The sequence below is a fragment of the Chelon labrosus genome, assembly GCF_963514085.1.
Source record: "Chelon labrosus genome assembly, chromosome: 16".
In the NCBI taxonomy this organism is placed as follows: Eukaryota; Metazoa; Chordata; class Actinopteri; order Mugiliformes; family Mugilidae; genus Chelon; species Chelon labrosus.
Window position 1 is genome coordinate 1,511,181 of NC_140349.1, and position 17,758 is coordinate 1,528,938.

General features: G+C 45.3%; 1 protein-coding gene across 1 annotated transcript; it reads left to right on the top strand.

Moving 5' to 3' along the window:
• The first annotated feature begins 780 nt into the window (after positions 1 to 780).
• Positions 781 to 17,138, top strand: LOC311501119 (zinc fingers and homeoboxes protein 2-like). The gene is made up of 3 exons (XM_084562787.1): positions 781 to 3,757; positions 6,282 to 6,465; positions 13,622 to 17,138. The coding sequence occupies exons 1-2, from the start codon at positions 819 to 821 to the stop codon at positions 6,460 to 6,462; spliced, it is 3,120 nt and encodes a 1,039-aa protein (XP_084418913.1). The 5' UTR covers positions 781 to 818; the 3' UTR covers positions 6,463 to 6,465; positions 13,622 to 17,138.
• The last annotated feature ends 620 nt before the right edge of the window (positions 17,139 to 17,758 follow it).

Below are 17,758 nucleotides of genomic sequence, written 5' to 3' on the forward strand. Positions count from 1 at the left end.
ATGCAGTTTGTGAGCTGTTCATATACTTAAACTTAATAAACTCAGAGGTTACCTTTGCATAAATGTGCTGAAGCTGCAGCTCAGTTTTAATAATTGCACATGTGACACCTGAAGATGTTTGTTTAACTTCAGGAACTTATTTATAAATGTTTAATATTGTAGAGGGAGATCGTTTTTGGAGACACTGCAGCATAAATACATATATTTTCAGATCAAGTGACCTCCTCCTCTTCTTTCTGTAATCCCAGGTTTCTCTCTTTGCTCAAATAAATTGTATGTTTCATCTAGTTGACAACTTACAGACGTTCAGACTATCTCTACCCATCAGGGATTATTCTGGTTCTTTGTTTTTTTACTTTGTAGGGACCCTCCAACTGTATCAGTGAGACTTTTCCTCAGGTTTTTATTCCTACATCACACCTCACTGCACACAGACGGTACTAACGAGTGGTTTCCCGTCTCTCTCTCTGTGTTTGCGTCCACAGCTCGAGCTCCGCTGCCGTCTGTGATGCCCTCCCATGACGCCAAGGTCGGTAGCTGACACTGCCGGTGAGCGGGAGACGCCACTGCACAACCGGTCCCGGGCCGGCGCCGTCAGCTGGTTCTTGCGCACCCTCTCGCACGCTGGAGACTCCACCTCCGCCCACCCAACAGAATCCACAACCAACCGCTGAGACCCTCCCCTTTAAGACCCCCCTGAAAGCCGTCACACTGACGTCCTCGGCCAGCAGCACCAGCAGCAGCAGCAGCCAAAAACATCGTCAACGCAATCAGCAACACCAGCACCTCCATCGTCATCACCAGCATCAGCAGCCATCATGTCCAGTCGTAGAAAGTCGTCCACCCCCTGCATGGTCCGGGTCGTCAGCGACACGCCTGATGAACAAGACGACCCGGAGGAGGTGATGGACGTGGAAATACTGACGGGCAACGATGTGATAGAAAAAGAACAGTCAGAAATATCTGAATCTAGAGTAAACATTCAAGACAGCCGGCAGGACAATCTCGAAAATCCAAATCCTGAGCCATTAGAACAAGAGGAGCAGTCTGGTAAAGACCAGCCTCCTGACACTGAAGATGTAGAAGCCAGAGGGGAGAAGGACGAAGCAGAATCTGACCCGGTGTCCCAGAAAAAGCAGCCTAAAGGGTACGAGTGCAAATACTGCCCGTTTTCAACGCAGAACCTGAATGACTTTAAAGAGCACGTGGACTCCAGCCACCCCAACGTCATTCTCAACCCTCTGTACCTCTGTGCTGTCTGCAACTTCAACACCAAGAAGTTTGACTCGCTCACAGAGCACAATGAGAGCCAGCACCCGGGGGAGACCAACTTCAAGTTCAAGAGGATAAAAAGGAACAATCAGACTATCTTAGAGCAGACAATCGAAGGCAAGGACAATTCAGCAGAATGCGAAGAGACAAATGAACCGGGTGAAAGCAACAGTGGCTCCGTGTTTCCATCTTGCATATCGACCACGGTGAAAACCCCGGACAGTATTCGGTCGCTCTGTGGAGGTGGTGAACTGAAAAGTCGTCTGGAAGGCTTCATGCAGAAGGATCAGATCACAGCAGTGAACATCAATGGAACAGTCATCATCCCTGAACCCACCATCCTGCAAGGGCTCTCCCATGTCACACCGATGCTCCAGCGCCCACCCAACTTTAACTCTGTACCAAAAATAGCCGTTCCCTTGAACACCACCAAATACAACCCTTCTTTAGACGACAACCTGACACTGATCACATCCTTTAATAAGTTCCCTTACCCGACGCACGCCGAGCTGTCGTGGCTTACGGCGGCCTCCAAGCACCCGGAGGAACAGATCAAGGTCTGGTTCACCACCCAGCGGCTGAAGCAAGGCATCACCTGGTCGCCAGAGGAGGTGGAGGAAGCTAGGAAGAAAATGTTCAATGGATCAATCCCTCCCGCCCATCACACATTCACCGTCCTGCCTACAAGCCCAGTCTCACAGTCGTCGGTCAAAGCCACTCAGCAGCCCATTGTCCACACGACGGTCCAGCATCCAGGTCACGTCCGGGTGACTACATCCAACGGGTTAACAGTCGTCACCACCACGAACGCTCCAGCTGGGGTCGCCATCGGCTCCGGTCACGCACTCAAGCGATCCATGCCAACGCACCTGGCGTCGGTTTTCGGCCCAGAGTCTAAGCGACCTGTCATGGCAGTCGCCCCCCATCCTGGCGATAAAGACAAGATCCTGATGGCTCCTCCGCCGCCACCTCCTCCCCAGAAAGATCGCCTCCCGATGGCTCCACCTCCCGTTCCCATGGAGATGAAGAGACCTGTAGCAGTCCCTCTGGTCCCCACAGAGATGAAGAGGCCATCGGCTGCTGTGCCTTTAATGCCACCACCATCATCTTCGCCATCTTCGTCATCCAAAGGGAAGATACTCTCGGCGTTAGGAAGCCCCAAAACAAAGCCAGTGGTGTCTCTACCCTCCATAGTCTTTCCAGAGTCCTTAACGAGGCCGACGATTGCGCCGGCGCCGGCGCCTATCTTTGCCCCTCCATTTAAACAGCCCTTACTTGTTCCTCGTACAGTGCCCATCATTTCCAAAGAAAAACCCCCCAACACTCTGACTATGCCGGCCGCTGATCTGAACCTGCAGAACTCTCCTCCACTCATTACCACACAGATAAGGAGGCCACCCATTATCCAGTCTATTCGCGCTCCAGTCAAACCCCCATCCCAGATTCCAGCGTTCCCTTTGGACGGCAAGAAGCTTAAAGATCAACAAGGAGTGGAGCTGAAAACCAGCTACACCAGGGGAGACAAGGTAGTGAGTCCTCTGGCGGAGGCCAATGGGACGTCTCGCATGGACGGTAAATGGCTCCATGATCAGACCTCCCCGACTCACAACAATGGACTTATACACCTGGATGTTGGGGAGACGCCAGCAGCAACAAAAACTGATTTTCAGCAAAAGTCTTCTGTCCTGACCCAGTTCCCGTTGCTGGAGAGGATGAAAGGAAAAACAGCGAAACAACTGAAGGTCTTGGAGGAGAACTTCTTGCGGAACAGTTTTCCATCACACAGTGACGTGGACAATCTGGCGTCCACCACCCGCCTGTCTCATCAGGAAATTGACAGCTGGTTCGTGGAGCGCCGTGCACTTCGTGACAACCTTGAACAAGCCCTCCTCAACTCCATGGGCACGAAGAGGATGGGCATCACTGAGAAACAACTGCATCAACAGCAAACTTTACAGCTGAACGGGATTCACAAACCAAGCACAGGTGTGGGCCACCTTAAAAGCCCTCCTCCACCTTCTCACGCCCTCTCCGTCATGGCTCCCGGCGCTATTGCACCTTCCGCCCCAATCCCCAATTCCTGCTCAGTGCCTCCAGACGGCCGATCCCTGGCGCTCCTCAAGGACGATTTTGCTCAAACGCGGTGGCCTTCCCCTGAGGAGATCAGCCAACATGAAGGTCGGACGGGATTGGCTCGCGCCGAAATCGCCCGCTGGTTTGCCGACAGCCGGCTGCAAAGCGGCGGCGGTGGCATGGAGCTGACAGAACTTTTTCATAACAATGGAGTGAACGGAGGGCAGGGGCCGCCGGTGTGCTCCCCCGAAAACACTCCATCCAGCATCATCCAGCGCTGTCAGGAAGGAGGCCTAACGAACATCAACAGCAGTAAGATGCTGGAGGTGGAGTTGGGCTGGTTGATGGAGCAGCGCGGCAACAGTCTCAACAGCCAACAGCATGAAGAGCTCCAAGACCGGTTTGTTGGCAGGTACTTTATTCAGTTTTTTTAAGTTTTACATGTGTTTTGTTGTGGGCGGCACCGTGGTGTGTGGTTGTTAGTGCTGATGCCTCATTAGCAAGAAGGTTCTGTGAGCAAAAAAACTTACACGGTTCATAATTACCCTAATAAGAAGATTGGTATGCTAGATGCTTTAAGGGTCATGAACTGCAGCTGAGATAAATTTAACATTTACATGAACAGGAAACATAAAAATATTTGTCTCTTTTGTTGAAGGACTCAGTCAGGGTCGTATTTATTTAATTTGGTGACAGAATGGTGGAAATTCTGGCGTTGAGTTGATGAGTGTAGAGTTTAGGACTGGGTTTAAATGATATTTATCTAATTGATCTTAATTGAAAGATACGATATTGATTCACAGAATAATAAAGACACATGAAGGATGAGAAACTAGAGGGAGAAGATTGAGGAGAAACCACAAACATCTGGAACCAATGACGACCTTAGTTTTAAATGAAATGGTTTTAAAACTGAAATATCTCTTAGTTATACTGAATCTGAATCAAATTCAAGTAACAAGCCCTACGGTGAGCAGTAGAAGATAGTTGTGAAGAACAGGCACCAAAAAAGACCAAGAAGAAGAAACAGACGAGAAAAACACGTTGACCAAAAAATAAAACACAGAAGATGAAATAAATAAAGAGTTTGTGTGATTCCGAAGCCGCCATTTATGATTGCAAACATCTGAATCAGAATCTTTTTTGTCATTATACAAAATGTAGTTCTCATCTTTACTTCCTTCTTTGTCGACATCTTCCTCTTCACACTTTTTTAATTTGATTGGATTTGGACCCAATCAGGTGTTGGACACACAGATCGTCATACTGCTCTTTAGACTAAAATTATCTCCACAACACAATGATCAATTAATAATTTAAGAGTCTGAGATTCCTTATAATTATTACTTTAACTGACACATTAGACTGTTGAGTCTGTTCAAAAAAGGCTGAAGTTACTGAAGTGAAGAGTTTTGGTTTTAATTAAATGCAGCTAGTTGAGTGTAAAGGGGAATAGTTCCCTCTCTAGCATCACTACTTACTGGTCGTATCATTACATTTGTTTTTTTGTGTTTTCATACTGTGATGTTCTATTCTACTATCTCAGGTTCAAGCTGAACAATCTTTTCATTCAGTGAATTTGACAAGTTGATTTTTTTCTTTGATTTGGGTCTTGGCTCATCATTAAGGGTGATGGTGGGTCCCAGAGCCAGACCAGCTGAGAACCACTGCCTTAGAGTAACTTCACCCAGGTTGGAAATCATGCTGATGAACTGAGCTGTTGAGTAGAAACCAGCATGAACACCGACAGTTTAATGCTCCAAGTCAAGATAAACTGTGGAGTTTGGTTCTTCATTACAAGATAAAACTTTTAATGAAGTAGTTTTTCATTGTCGTATTGGTTCATTTAGTTAAAGTATCTCAACATTTCACCACAACAGGCCGACAAAGACGCAGAATAAGCCCCAAAACTACAGATATACCGTCTCATCTGTTCGTCTGTGTCAGCACTTCTACTTTATGTAGATGAGATGATGGAAATTAATGTGATTTATCATAAAAATTGTCAGTTTTATTTACAGTAAACAGCCAAGATATTACCAGATTGCACCATCCAAAGGGAAGATTAGTTTTCTCCCCTGGTAGTTTCTTCATCTTCTGTGGTGACCTGAGCATCCAAAATAAATTTCTGCTTTTCCTCAGCGGCTTTGTGCCGTTGTTTTCTCGTTGCCACATTAACATGGTTTTCAGGACATTAACCTACAAATTGTCAGGACTTTATTTAGTCTGCCTTTCGCTCAAGGAACTTGGGACTTGTTTGGCCAAATAACACCGCCATTAAATTGGAAACCAATATCTCCAGAATAATTTGGGCGAGCGTTTTATTCTTCCCGCGAGTCAGCTCTGGGTTCAGGCTCAGTCTTTGAAACAAACCACAGCGTAAACCTGCACTGACAGCACAATGAAATCCTTCTGGTTGATGCTGATTTCATGCGTCAACACGACGCTGCTAAAGAAAACCAGCAGCAGATTTTCAGATAATTAATAATTTCAATTAATAGTTTCATTTAAAGTATCCCGTCATTACTGTCTCAGTATTCACATTACACAAAGAGAATTTCCTCCTTCAAAATAAAATTATTTTGATTACTAGTTTTTCTTTATTATAATTATCCTCCACTCATGACCCACTAGTGTTAAATATAATTGTGGGCAATCACCTCAGTGGCTCAAAATTAGATTTTGAACAACAAATATTCTTAAAACTGTTATTAATTTTTTTAATTTCCACTCTAGTTGTATCCAGAGCGTTTCTCACATACTACAACTAAGAAACATGTTTAATGAAGAAAAACACAACATTGCTCTATAGCGCCCCTAGTGGCAGAACGCACCACAGGGTTCCTTTAACATAAATCAGTGTTTGTTCAGTATGCCGTTATCACTGACCTGCAGCCGTGGCTTCCTGTTAACCTGCTGTTGAACTGGTTTACCAGACTGAGGCAGCAGAGCGCGGCGGAGCTGAAGAACGGGGGACAGAACGGGGGAGTCATGGGAGGAGCGCGGGAGGTGTTCGGGAGCTGGCTTGAGGACGGACATCCGAGGAGAGGACGGGAGCTGCTCCTGGACCGAGAGAGGAAGATGGCGGAGGACGCGTCTGGGAGGCTGACTGGATAAACGGTGAGAGTTGTAAGTCTTTCTTGTCTTCCTTGTCTTCTCCTAGAGTCGACAATAAATCTTTCTGTCAAAGTTAATGTAGTGTGGAGAGGGTAGCTGGTACCTTGTGGGTGGTGGTAGGAACCAAAATGGTGGACGCTCCCATTGGTTGTCACCTCAAAGTTAAGTCAATTGTCGCTACAACTTTCGTTACCGTTCATGGTCTCTGGACTCGTTCAGACCTCACATTAACACCTGGTCTCACCTGTCCATGTCTCTAAATGCTGACACCTGGTCTTAATTAAAATGTGTCTCTATCTCGGATCTCTACCTACCACTGGATCAGAACCATGAACAACTGGTTGTTGACTTGGAGACATGATCCAGATTTTGGAACAAGATGGAAAGACTCTCACATGTTAAGATCTGATTTATTTCCTGAGTTGATTCTAGTTCAGATTAGTTGTTTAACCTGGACTCTAGAGACCAGATCAGTGTTCACACCTGGACCTGTTTAACCTGGACACTAGAATCCAGATCAGTGTTCACACCTGGACCTGTTTAACCTGGACTCTAGAGACCAGGTCAGTGTTCACACCTGGACCTGTTTAACCTGGACTCTAGAGACCAGATCAGTGTTCACACCTGGACCTTGTTAACATGGACACTAGAGACCAGGTCAGTGTTCACACCTGGACCTGTTTAACCTGGACTCTAGAGACCAGATCAGTGTTCACACCTGGACCTTGTTAACATGGACACTAGAGACCAGGTCAGTGTTCACACCTGGACCTGTTTAACCTGGACTCTAGAGACCAGATCAGTGTTCACACCTGGACTTTGTTAATATGGACACTAGAGACCAGGTCAGTGTTCACACATGGACCTGTTTAACCTGGACTCTAGAGACCAGATCAGTGTTCACACCTGGACCTTGTTAACATGGACACTAGAGACCAGGTCAGTGTTCACACCTGGACCTGTTTAACCTGGACTCTAGAGACCAGATCAGTGTTCACACCTGGACCTGTTTAACCTGGACTCTAGAGACCAGGTCAGTGTTCACACCTGGACCTGTTTAACCTGGACTCTAGAGACCAGATCAGTGTTCACACCTGGACCTTGTTAACATGGACACTAGAGACCAGGTCAGTGTTCACACCTGGACCTGTTTAACCTTGACTCTAGAGACCAGATCAGTGTTCACACCTGGACCTTGTTAACATGGACACTAGAGACCAGGTCAGTGTTCACACCTGGACCTGTTTAACCTGGACTCTAGAGACCAGATCAGTGTTCACACCTGGACTTTGTTAATATGGACACTAGAGACCAGGTCAGTGTTCACACCTGGACCTGTTTAACCTGGACTCTAGAGACCAGATCAGTGTTCACACCTGGACCTTGTTAACATGGACACTAGAGACCAGGTCAGTGTTCACACCTGGACCTGTTTAACCTGGACTCTAGAGACCAGATCAGTGTTCACACCTGGACCTGTTTAACCTGGACTCTAAAGACCAGATCAGTGTTCACACCTGGACACTAGAGACCAGGTCAGTGTTCACACCTGGACTTGTTTAACCTGGACACTAGAGACCAGATCAGTGTTCACACCTGGACACTAGAGACCAGATCAGTGTTCACACCTGGACCTGTTTAACCTGGACACTAGAGACCAGATCAGTGTTCACTCCTGGACCTGTTTAACCTGGACACCAGAGACCAGATCAGTGTTCACTCCTGGACTTTAAGGTGGACGCTTCGCTTCCTTATTGAGAAACATAATCATCGACGTCTCTTTTAACTCTGAGTTTGGTCTCAGTCTACCTCTAAATAAAATAAGTAAAGTTGCAGCTGAAGCCGAGTAATTCACTACGTCTCACATTGTTATTTAATTTGCTGTTTTCATAAAAAATATCTCCTGACTCCGTGGCTGCAGGTATTCAGACCCCCCCCCCGTCCCGTCCCACCCCCCGCTCTATCAGAGCTGAAGCCAACACCTCGATCCCGGGCAGCAAACAAACCTCCTGCAGCCGGTCAGCGTCTGTGTGTGTAGCTGTGTGAGTTTTGGCTGCAGCTGACTTCAGGATAATTTTGGGGAGAAAGCAGCCCTTATTGGAGGTTTAAAATAGCAGCAGACCCCCCGTTGCTGCAAGGTTTGATAGATAAAAGCCCCCGCCTGGGGTAAAGTGTGATGACAGCTCGTTCCCTCCTCTGTCTGTTCTGACAGAAGATTGAACGTCTCAATGTTTCTGCTTTATCTCATCCAAATAGAGTCGCTTCAGGATGATTTCCTGGAGACACAAACAGACTCAAACAAGACGGGGGCTCAACTCCTCTCACGGTTGTTTGAAGGATCGTTGCTGCGTCTTCAAAATCAGCGTCTGACAGTTAAAATCAATAATCAATATGCAGCGAGTGAAGCTTCAGCAAACAAAACGCTGCCTGTCACTTTAACACTACAGTTAAAAACAAACTTTTATTTATCCCACTGTGGAGAAAAATAAAAATACCAGCCCCAACAAGTGAATTAATGTGAAGCAGATTTTATAAATGCTTTATGTGTTTTTTTTTAAATACTTTTTTTTGTAACTTTAATAACAAAAGTGAAACTTTAATCAGAATCAGAAGCAGAAATACTTTATTTATCTCTGGGGGGAAATTGAGTTCCTCACAGCTACGCCAACAAACTACAGAATAAAAATACAAAAACAGAATTATTTATAAAAAGAAAGAAAGAATAAGACCTATAAACAGTAAGACCATATATACAATAATATAGTAGAAGGAAGCATGGGAAAGTTAGGAAGGAAAGAATGAAGGAAATAAGACACAACAGGAAAGAATAAATGTAGGAATGAAATAAGGAAATAAGAAATGTGGAAAAGAAGAAAGATAAGAAGGAATGAAACAAGACACAGGAAAAAAACGAAGGAAGGAAGAAGATAAAAGAATAAAGGAATTGTAGAAGGGAAAGAAGGAATGTGGAAAGGAAGCAAGGAAGCAAAGAACAAATGTAGGAAGGAAGGAAATAAGGAAAGAAGAAACGTGGAAAGTATGAGGGAAAGAAAGAAAGGAAAAGGGGAAGGAGTGAAGAAAGGAAGGAATGTAGAAAGGAACCATAAAGGAAACATATAAGATGGATAGATGGATAGATGGATAGATGGTGTTGTGGTGTCCTGTAGAGGGTGGAGGACATTGTCCATGATGGACCAGAGTTTGTTCAGGGACTCCAGCTCTGTCCCTACCACAGAGTCCTCCTTCTGGATCAGCTTGTCCAGCCGTGAGGTGTCCTTCTTCTTAGTGCTGTCCCCCCAGGACACCACAGTGTACAAGAAGACACTGTCAACAATAGTCTGGTAGAACATGTCCAGCAGCTTCCTGCAGATATTAAACCACCTTAGCCTCCTGAGGACATAGAGACTGAGTCTATGTTAGAAGACCAGTCCAGTCTGTGATCCAGATGTAGACCCAGGTACTGACTGTCTATGAATTTATATAAACCTTTAAATAAAGTTAAAGGTTAGTGACGTTAGAGACCAACTGTGAAACATTCTTATTACATCAGGTACCAGATCGTACACTATATTACCAAAAGTATTCGCTCACCTGCCTTTACTCATTCTATGAACTGAAGTGCCATCCCATTCCTAACTCATAGAATTCAATATGATGTCGGTCCACCTTTTGCAGCTATTACAGCTTCAACTCTTCTGGGAAGACTGTCCACAAGGTTGAGGAGAGTGTTTATAGGAATTTTTGACCATTCTTCCAAAAGCGCATTGGTGAGGTCACACACTGATGTTGGTCGAGAAGGCCTGGCTCTCAGTCTCCGCTCTAATTCATCCCAAAGGTGTTCTATCGGGTTCAGGTCAGGACTCTGTGCAGGCCAGTCAAGTTCATCCACACCAGACTCTGTCATCCACGTCTTTATGGACCTTGCTTTGTGCACTGGTGCACAGTCATGTTGGAAGAGGAAGGGGCCCGCTCCAAACTGTTCCCACAAGGTTGGGAGCATGGAATTGTCCAAAATGTTTTGGTATCCTGAAGCATTCAATGTTCCTTTCACTGGAACTAAGGGGCCAAGCCCAGCTCCTGAAAAACAACCCCATACCATAATTCCTCCTCCACCAAATTTCACAGTTGGCACAATGCAATCTGAAATGTACCGTTCTCCTGGCAACCTCCAAACCCAGACTCGTCCATCAGATTGCCAGATGGAAAAGCGTGATTCATCACTCCAGAGAACGCGTCTCCACTGCTCTAGAGGCCAGTGGCGGCGTGCTTTACACCATTGCATCCGACGCCTTGCATTGCACTTGGTGATGTGTGGCTTGGCTGCAGCTGCTCGGCCATGGAAACCCATTCCATGAAGCTCTCTGCGTACTGTACTTGGGCTAATCTGAAGGTCACATGAAGTTTGTAGCTCTGTAGCAATTGACTGTGCAGAAAGTCGGCGACCTCTTTGCACTATGCGCTTCAGCATCCGCTGACCCCTCTCCGTCACTTTACGTGGCCTACCACTTCATGGCTGAGTTGCTGTTTTTCCCAAACGCTTCCATTTTGTTATAATAGAGCTGACAGTTGACTGTGGAATATTTAGGAGCGAGGAAATTTCACGACTGGATTTGTTGCACAAGTGGCATCCTATGACAGTTCCACGCTGGAATTCACTGAGCTCCTGAGAGCGGCCCATTCTTTCACAAATGTCTTGTTTCACAGTCTGCATGCCTGAGTGCTTGAATTTATACACCTGGGGCCAGGCCAAGTGATTAGAACACCTGATTCTGATCATTTGAATGGGTGAGCGAATACTTTTGGTAATATAGTGTATCTGAAGCTGAGTTCCTGAAGTTAAAAGTCATTTCTTGGTTTGATAATTAAACTGAATTATTGTTTTGACTTTACGTTATTATCCAGTCAAACTTTAATTTTTATTGTCGGTCAGTTTTGTTTGGGAGGAGGAGGAGGAGGAGGAGGAGGAGGAGGAGGAGGAGGAGGAGGAGGAGGTTTGACTCCTCTACGTCTGGTTTAGTCGACTCTCAGCTGATTTCATTTGTGCACTTTTGCAGAACTTTTCCAGTTTTTATTCGTTGTTGATTTTCAAACATAACCATATTATTATTTTCTCCTCACATGCTCTGATGATTATTCTGCTTTAATAACCAACTAACTGTGAACAGAGAGGTCAGCTCTCTGAACAGTGAGGTTTGATTCCTTTAAAACTTTAGTTGAGTTTGGTTGGATGGTTTCAAAACTCTTTTACAAACTTTAACAAGGTTTCAGACGGTGACAAAGTAAAGAAACTAAGAGGAAGGCTGTGAAGAAGGAGGACTCTAATAGGAGATAATTATCTGTAGATGCAGAACATCCTCTGAGTTTGTTCTGGAGAAGATTCTGGACAGGAGTCGTCACGGTGTCGCTCTGCTGGTGTCGAACAACAGGAACTTATATTTATTACTTCATGTTAATAAGAGGAATAAAAACCTTTAAAACATCTCTTTAGGTTAAATTCATTCATTTGGATTCAACTGACAGAACTTTTTTAGACTTTCACAACATGATGCAAAACTTTCAGACATGCACAGCCCTTTTACATTTATTCTTTTTATATTATTATTATTTATTTATTTGTTTAGCAGACTCGTCATGACGTTAATCTGCTGGAGCTGTCATCACATGAAGCTGTTAAAGCTGATGCGTCTGCAAACACTTCCCACATCCAGCAGACGACGCAGAGCAACAGAGGAGACGTTTAATATTCACACTCTCTGGTTTGGTCTCCACCAGCTCCTCAGGGGAAAACACCACCTTTAGTTTTCTTCACCTCTAATTTATTTATTTATTTGCCTTTTTTTCTTTTCGGTGATTTGTCGTTGACAGAAACGTGGTCGTGTTTTTGCGGCTTTAAATTAAAACATTTATCTTTATTTTCTTGTATTTCACTTTCTGTAATTAATCCAAGAGGAAACGGCGTCAAAATACAGACGAAGAAATAAAAACTGGATTAATTGTTTCAGTCGGTAAAATGTGATAAATGTCTGAGACGAGTCTCGTTAACAACAGGAATATTAAACACGGCTATAAGTCATGAAACATGGAGGGAGGATGGGAGAGCATAAAGATAACGTGATAATTATATGGATAAAACCTGAGGTCCATTATTAACTGGCACACACACTGATCAGCCATATCATTATGACCACCTTCCTAATATTGTGTAGCTCTTATCAGAGAATGGACATGGGCCTTCTGAGGGTGTCCTGTGGTGGGGGGTCTTTGAGGGGAGGGGCCTCTGTGGATCATCCCACAGATACTTGATCAGTTTGGGATCTAGTGAATTTGGAGGCCAGGTCAACACCTTGTGCTGTTCTTCATGTTTTTTTAGTTGTTCCTAAAGTGTTTTTGTGTGTGTGTCTGTGTCAGGCTGCATCCTGCTGGGGATGGCTGCTGCCATCAAGGAGTGTCATTGCTATGGGGTGGGGGTGCCTGGTCTGGTCTAGGTGGGGTGGGGGTGCCTGGTCTGGTCTAGGTGGGTGCTACATGTCTAAGTAACATCCACACCAATGAATGCCAGGTCCAGACGTTTCCCAGCAGAACATTGAACTGTCACAATGTTGTGGCTGATTGAGATGGTTGAGGGTAAAGATAGAAACATGAGTCCTGTGTCACTAATCACTGCGGCTCATTTAATCAGCAGAACATCCCATAATAACATATAGATGATAGGCTCCTCCTCCTCCTCCTCCTCCTGTTCTTTAATAAACCCTGGCGCCTCCATCCTTTACATCAGTCTTTATATTTGCCTCAGTGACGTATATCCAGACTCTGTTCATTGTCCTGTTTGTGTAATAATCACATCGACCTCGTTTAATCACAAAAACACAAGTTCAACACAGTTTCCCTCTTATGTGGATTAGGAGAGAGAGCGCCGGCCGGTCGGGTCCGCCTCCACCGCCGCCGCCACCGCCGCCGTTATTTCACAACGTGTCCCAGTTCCCGTCAGCGCCAGGCGTCCGGGATCACCGGCTCCTGGCTTTGCCTTTTAATCCTCCTCTCCTTTGTTTGGGTTTTGTTTTGTTTCCCTCTTTTTTTTTTTTTATTTGCTGGGAATGATCTGAGTTCTCTTGTGCCGGTCGAGTTTTTAATTCCTCTGTCTGTCCTCTGTCCATTTCAGGTGCAAATAGGATTTTCCTCTCCTCCCCCCGTCCCACCACCGCCTCGTCCCACCACCGCCTCGTCCCCCCCCCACCGCTGCTGGAAACATAGAGGAGGAAAGAAACCGAAGAGAAGAGTTTTAACTATCAGATGTTTTTTTCTTTTTATCGATTTTTATCTGGTGATTGTTGCATCCCAGCTCACGCACAAAACGTCCTCCCTCGTCGTCACATCACATCCAGACCTGCAGCCGCCTCCTCCTCCTCCTCCTCCTCCTCCTCCTCCTCCTCCTCCTCCTCTTCTTCCTCCTCCTCTTCCTCCATGGGTTTAAATTAACAGGAAACTTCAGGGTCTTGACGTGTGAAGATAATAAACCATCCCTCCGTTACATTTCAGTCCCTTTAACGTACACAAGTGTTTTTTATTTTCTAGCTTCAAACCTCCTCTTAAACTCCTGGACTAAACCGGTCTCTGCTAAGCCTTAACATTTAAACCCGCCTACATTACCCATCATGCACCGCTCGCTTCTTTTTCTTTTGTCTGAATCAAATGTCGAGTCACAGGAAACGTCATCTTTTATTCTGTGAAGTTATTTATTAAAGCAGGCGGATAAAAGACGACCCTCTGTCTTTGCGCAGTGATGCATCATGGGACGCCTGTGTCCCTGTGTCAGATCTCTGTCCTCTTGAACGTCCCCCTCTCTCTGGGTCTGGTGGTAGAGTGGTGGACAGACATGATGAGACATTGGCCGTGTTTCCAAAAACCAAGTTTAGAAAGTTGCTGCACACGAGGAGTCGTTGAGTCTTTGCTGCGTTTATTGGAACCATTTTATTTCTTTGTCTCCGTCTCTAGACACTAAATGTGACACTACCAGCTAGAGACGTCCTGATCCAGGTAGTTTTAAAATGCTGGTAATGGTCTGAAGCTTCAGCCAAGTCTGATCTTTTATATAATGTAGTTATTTATTTCAGCTCTCTGCCGTAAACCAAAACCACGACTCTGGAGAATCAGAACTTCTTCTTCTTCTTCCGTTTTAGTGGCGGTTAGAGTCAAACCAGTCGCCTCCAGGAGAAGACAAGGACAGACTTTAGGAAGCTACAGGAGACCAACTCTAGGACATTTAGGACCAGATCAGGACTCAGTGTTAAATGATTCACAAAACTTCTTTTCCAACTTACTCGACACTCGTTTGGAAACACGGCTGCTGTTATCAGTAAATTAAAAATATTCTCTTTAAACGTCTTAAAACTCTCTCCACTGAAACATCCCTCTGAGAAGATTAGATGCAGTGGTTACAGGTCAGAGGTCAGAGGTCAGAGGTCAACCAGAGGGGGCAGCTCCTTCGTAGCTTGGAGCCGTACGTTTTATACGGAGGTTTATTTCTGAGAGGAAGAAGATAAATATTCATCTCTGGTCGTTTTGACTCATCGTAGAGAATAAAACTCATAAAATATAGATTCACCTCCATCAGCTTCACGTCCCTTTAAGAAGAGTAAGAACCGTCCCTTTAACTGAGCCGACGGTCCCTTTAAGAGGAAGCTTGACTCACAGCCTGAAGGTTCTAGGTTCTAATCCAGGCCGACTGGTTCCTTTCTGTGTGTAGTCTGCATGTTCTCCCTGTGTCTGCGTGGGTTCTCTCCAGGTTCTCCAGCTTCCTCCCACCGTCCAAAGACATGCTGGTTAGGTTCATTGGTGATTCTAAATTGGCCGTAGGTGTGAGTGTCTCTCTGTGTTAGCCCTGTGATAGACTGGAGACCTGTCCAGGGTGGACCCCCCCTCTAGACCAATGACAGCTGGGATAGGCTCCAGCAGACCCCCCATGACCCTCTAGAGGAGATGAATGAATGAATGAATGAATGAGCTTCAATGATCTTCACCGTCAGACCCTGAACGCTCCCTTTAAGTGTCCGTGGAGCCGGGAGGGAGGGGGAGGGTCAGCAGGTCATGAACTCGACGGGACGGGATGGACGGATGAGGATGAGGATGAGGATGAGGATGAGGTGATGCTGTGCGTGACCTGCGTTGCCGTGGAGACGTGAGGATGAGGATGAGGATGAGGAGCCTGCAGCAGCAGCAGCAGCAGCAGCAGCTGAGCGAAGCGTCCGGGCGGATCAGAGACAAACAAACAAACACAAACGCCGAGTGCCAAAGCTGGATCTGCTGCGTTCTCACTACACTTTAGAAAAAAAGATAGAAAAAAGGGTTCTCCTCTTCTTCTCCTCTTCTTCTTCTCCTCTTCTTCTTCTTCTTCTTCTTCTTCTTGTAAATAGATATCTATGTCAGTTTGTTTGTTAGTTTGTTTTTTCCTGTATTGCTACAGATTTGTACAATTTTGCGAGAAGATTTTTTTGTTACATTTTGTAAAATGGGAGCAAACACGTCCCCTCTTCCTCCCCCGTCCTCCCCCCTCCTCCCCCACAAAGCCCTTCTTTTTCTTTCTTTGTGCTTTTAAAGCCCCCTCTCTCTCTCTCTCTGTCTCTCTCTCTCTCGGTTTCTCTTTTTGTTGACAGACTTTATAAATCACGGTGCCAGCAGTGTTCCTGTGTTTTTTCGTACTGACCCAGAGTGGAACCACTACAAACTACAAAACAAACCAAAAACAACACAAAAAGATGACGGACCGGTTGGCGATACTTCAGTCGTCTTCTTCTTCTTCTTCTTCCTCTTCTCCTCCTCACCGGCACTGGACTTCCGCCCGCCACTTCCCCGCTGAGAGGAGGAGGAGGAGGAGGGAGGAGGAGGGATGAGGGAGGAGGGTGAGGAGGGGGGAGACTTCGCTTCACATCAAATCAGATTTAAGAAAAAAAAAAAGCAAAACACACAAAAAAGCACCTTTGGACCTTTTATTTCTTTTTTTACTGTGCTGAAGTGAAGTCAAGTGCTATTATTCTATTATTATTATATTATTATTATTATTATCGTAGCCACTCTGTCTGGAACCCTTTTTTGAAGAAAAAGTCAAAAGGAAAAAAAAAAAACAGAAACTCAAACCAACCTGCACTTCTCGCTCGTACGACGGTGGCGGATGTTGGTTTTTAAAACCGATGAGGAACAAAAAAAAAAATACTAAAGCAGTTTCGAGGACGTGTCATCGTGGAGGCAAACGCAGAAGGATTCAACGCAACACACAAAACTCGACAGCAAAGAAAAACACAATCCAGAATCATGCTGCCTGAATCTAACCTTTCTTTTTCTGTCACTTCCTCCTCCGTCGTCTTTCTTCTCTGTCCCTTCGTTCTCTCTCTCTTTCTCTCTTTCTCTTCGTCGTCCTGCACACCATCAAACACACCTGTGATAAACAACAACCAGAAAAAAGAAAAGAAAAAGATAAATAGCCTTTTATTCAATGCATAACTACATGTTGGCTCGGTAGGCTTAGTTTGAGTCTAGTTCCATTCCGACAAAAAGAATAATAGTTAAAAACAAGATATGAGCTTCTTTATGTATCGCTTCTGCCGCTGTAGTGTCCTGGTCAGATTTAAAGATGATAAGACTACATATATCTGAAATACTGTATTTACAAATGCATACCAGGGCTGGCCTCAACAAGCAAACAGCAGGGTGGGTGGGGTGGGGTGGGATGGGGGGGTGGGGGGGTTATTCAGCTCCGTCCGGCGGTCGGAGGTTTCAGCTCCGGCTGCAGTTTCAACGTTTTCTTTCTTTTCTTTGCGTCACAGTTTTCTTTCTTTTAGTTTTTAACTCGTAGCTTCGGTAACGCTCTCCGTCAGACGCACAGCCTCCTGGCGCACGCACGGCCTTAGAAAGCTTCCAAGAGAATTTTATTTTTGCAAGTGTAAAGTTTTAATTGAATATTTTTCTGACGAATGAATTGTTGAATGTATTCGGGGGTTTTTAAACTGTCTGAATGTTGAATAGGAAGGGGAAGGGAGCCGAGCACGCTGGTGGCACGCTGGGGAACTGTGAGGATTATTTATCACACACAGATAAAACAAAATACATTATTAACAAGCTGTAATTAATTTATCTACGTCTGATAAAGACAAAGAGGAAAAGCTGCGACGCGACGAAACCTGTGTGAAGAGTTTGCAAATGTTGATTAACCTCCTGACATTTTTCACAAAGACTGAAAACTCTGAAAAAGTGTTTGTTGGAGATTTGTGAGATGTCGTGAAGTTTGAGCCGTTAGACCACACAA

What these genes read in the sequence shown, in the direction of transcription:
- LOC311501119 (XM_084562787.1), top strand. Translation starts at nt 819, where the DNA reads ATGTCCAGTCGTAGAAAGTCGTCCACCCCCTGCATGGTCCGGGTCGTC. An exon ending in CAAGACCGGTTTGTTGGCAG is followed by an intron (nt 3,758 to 6,281) that starts GTACTTTATTCA and finishes CTGGTTTACCAG; the next exon opens with ACTGAGGCAGCAGAGCGCGG.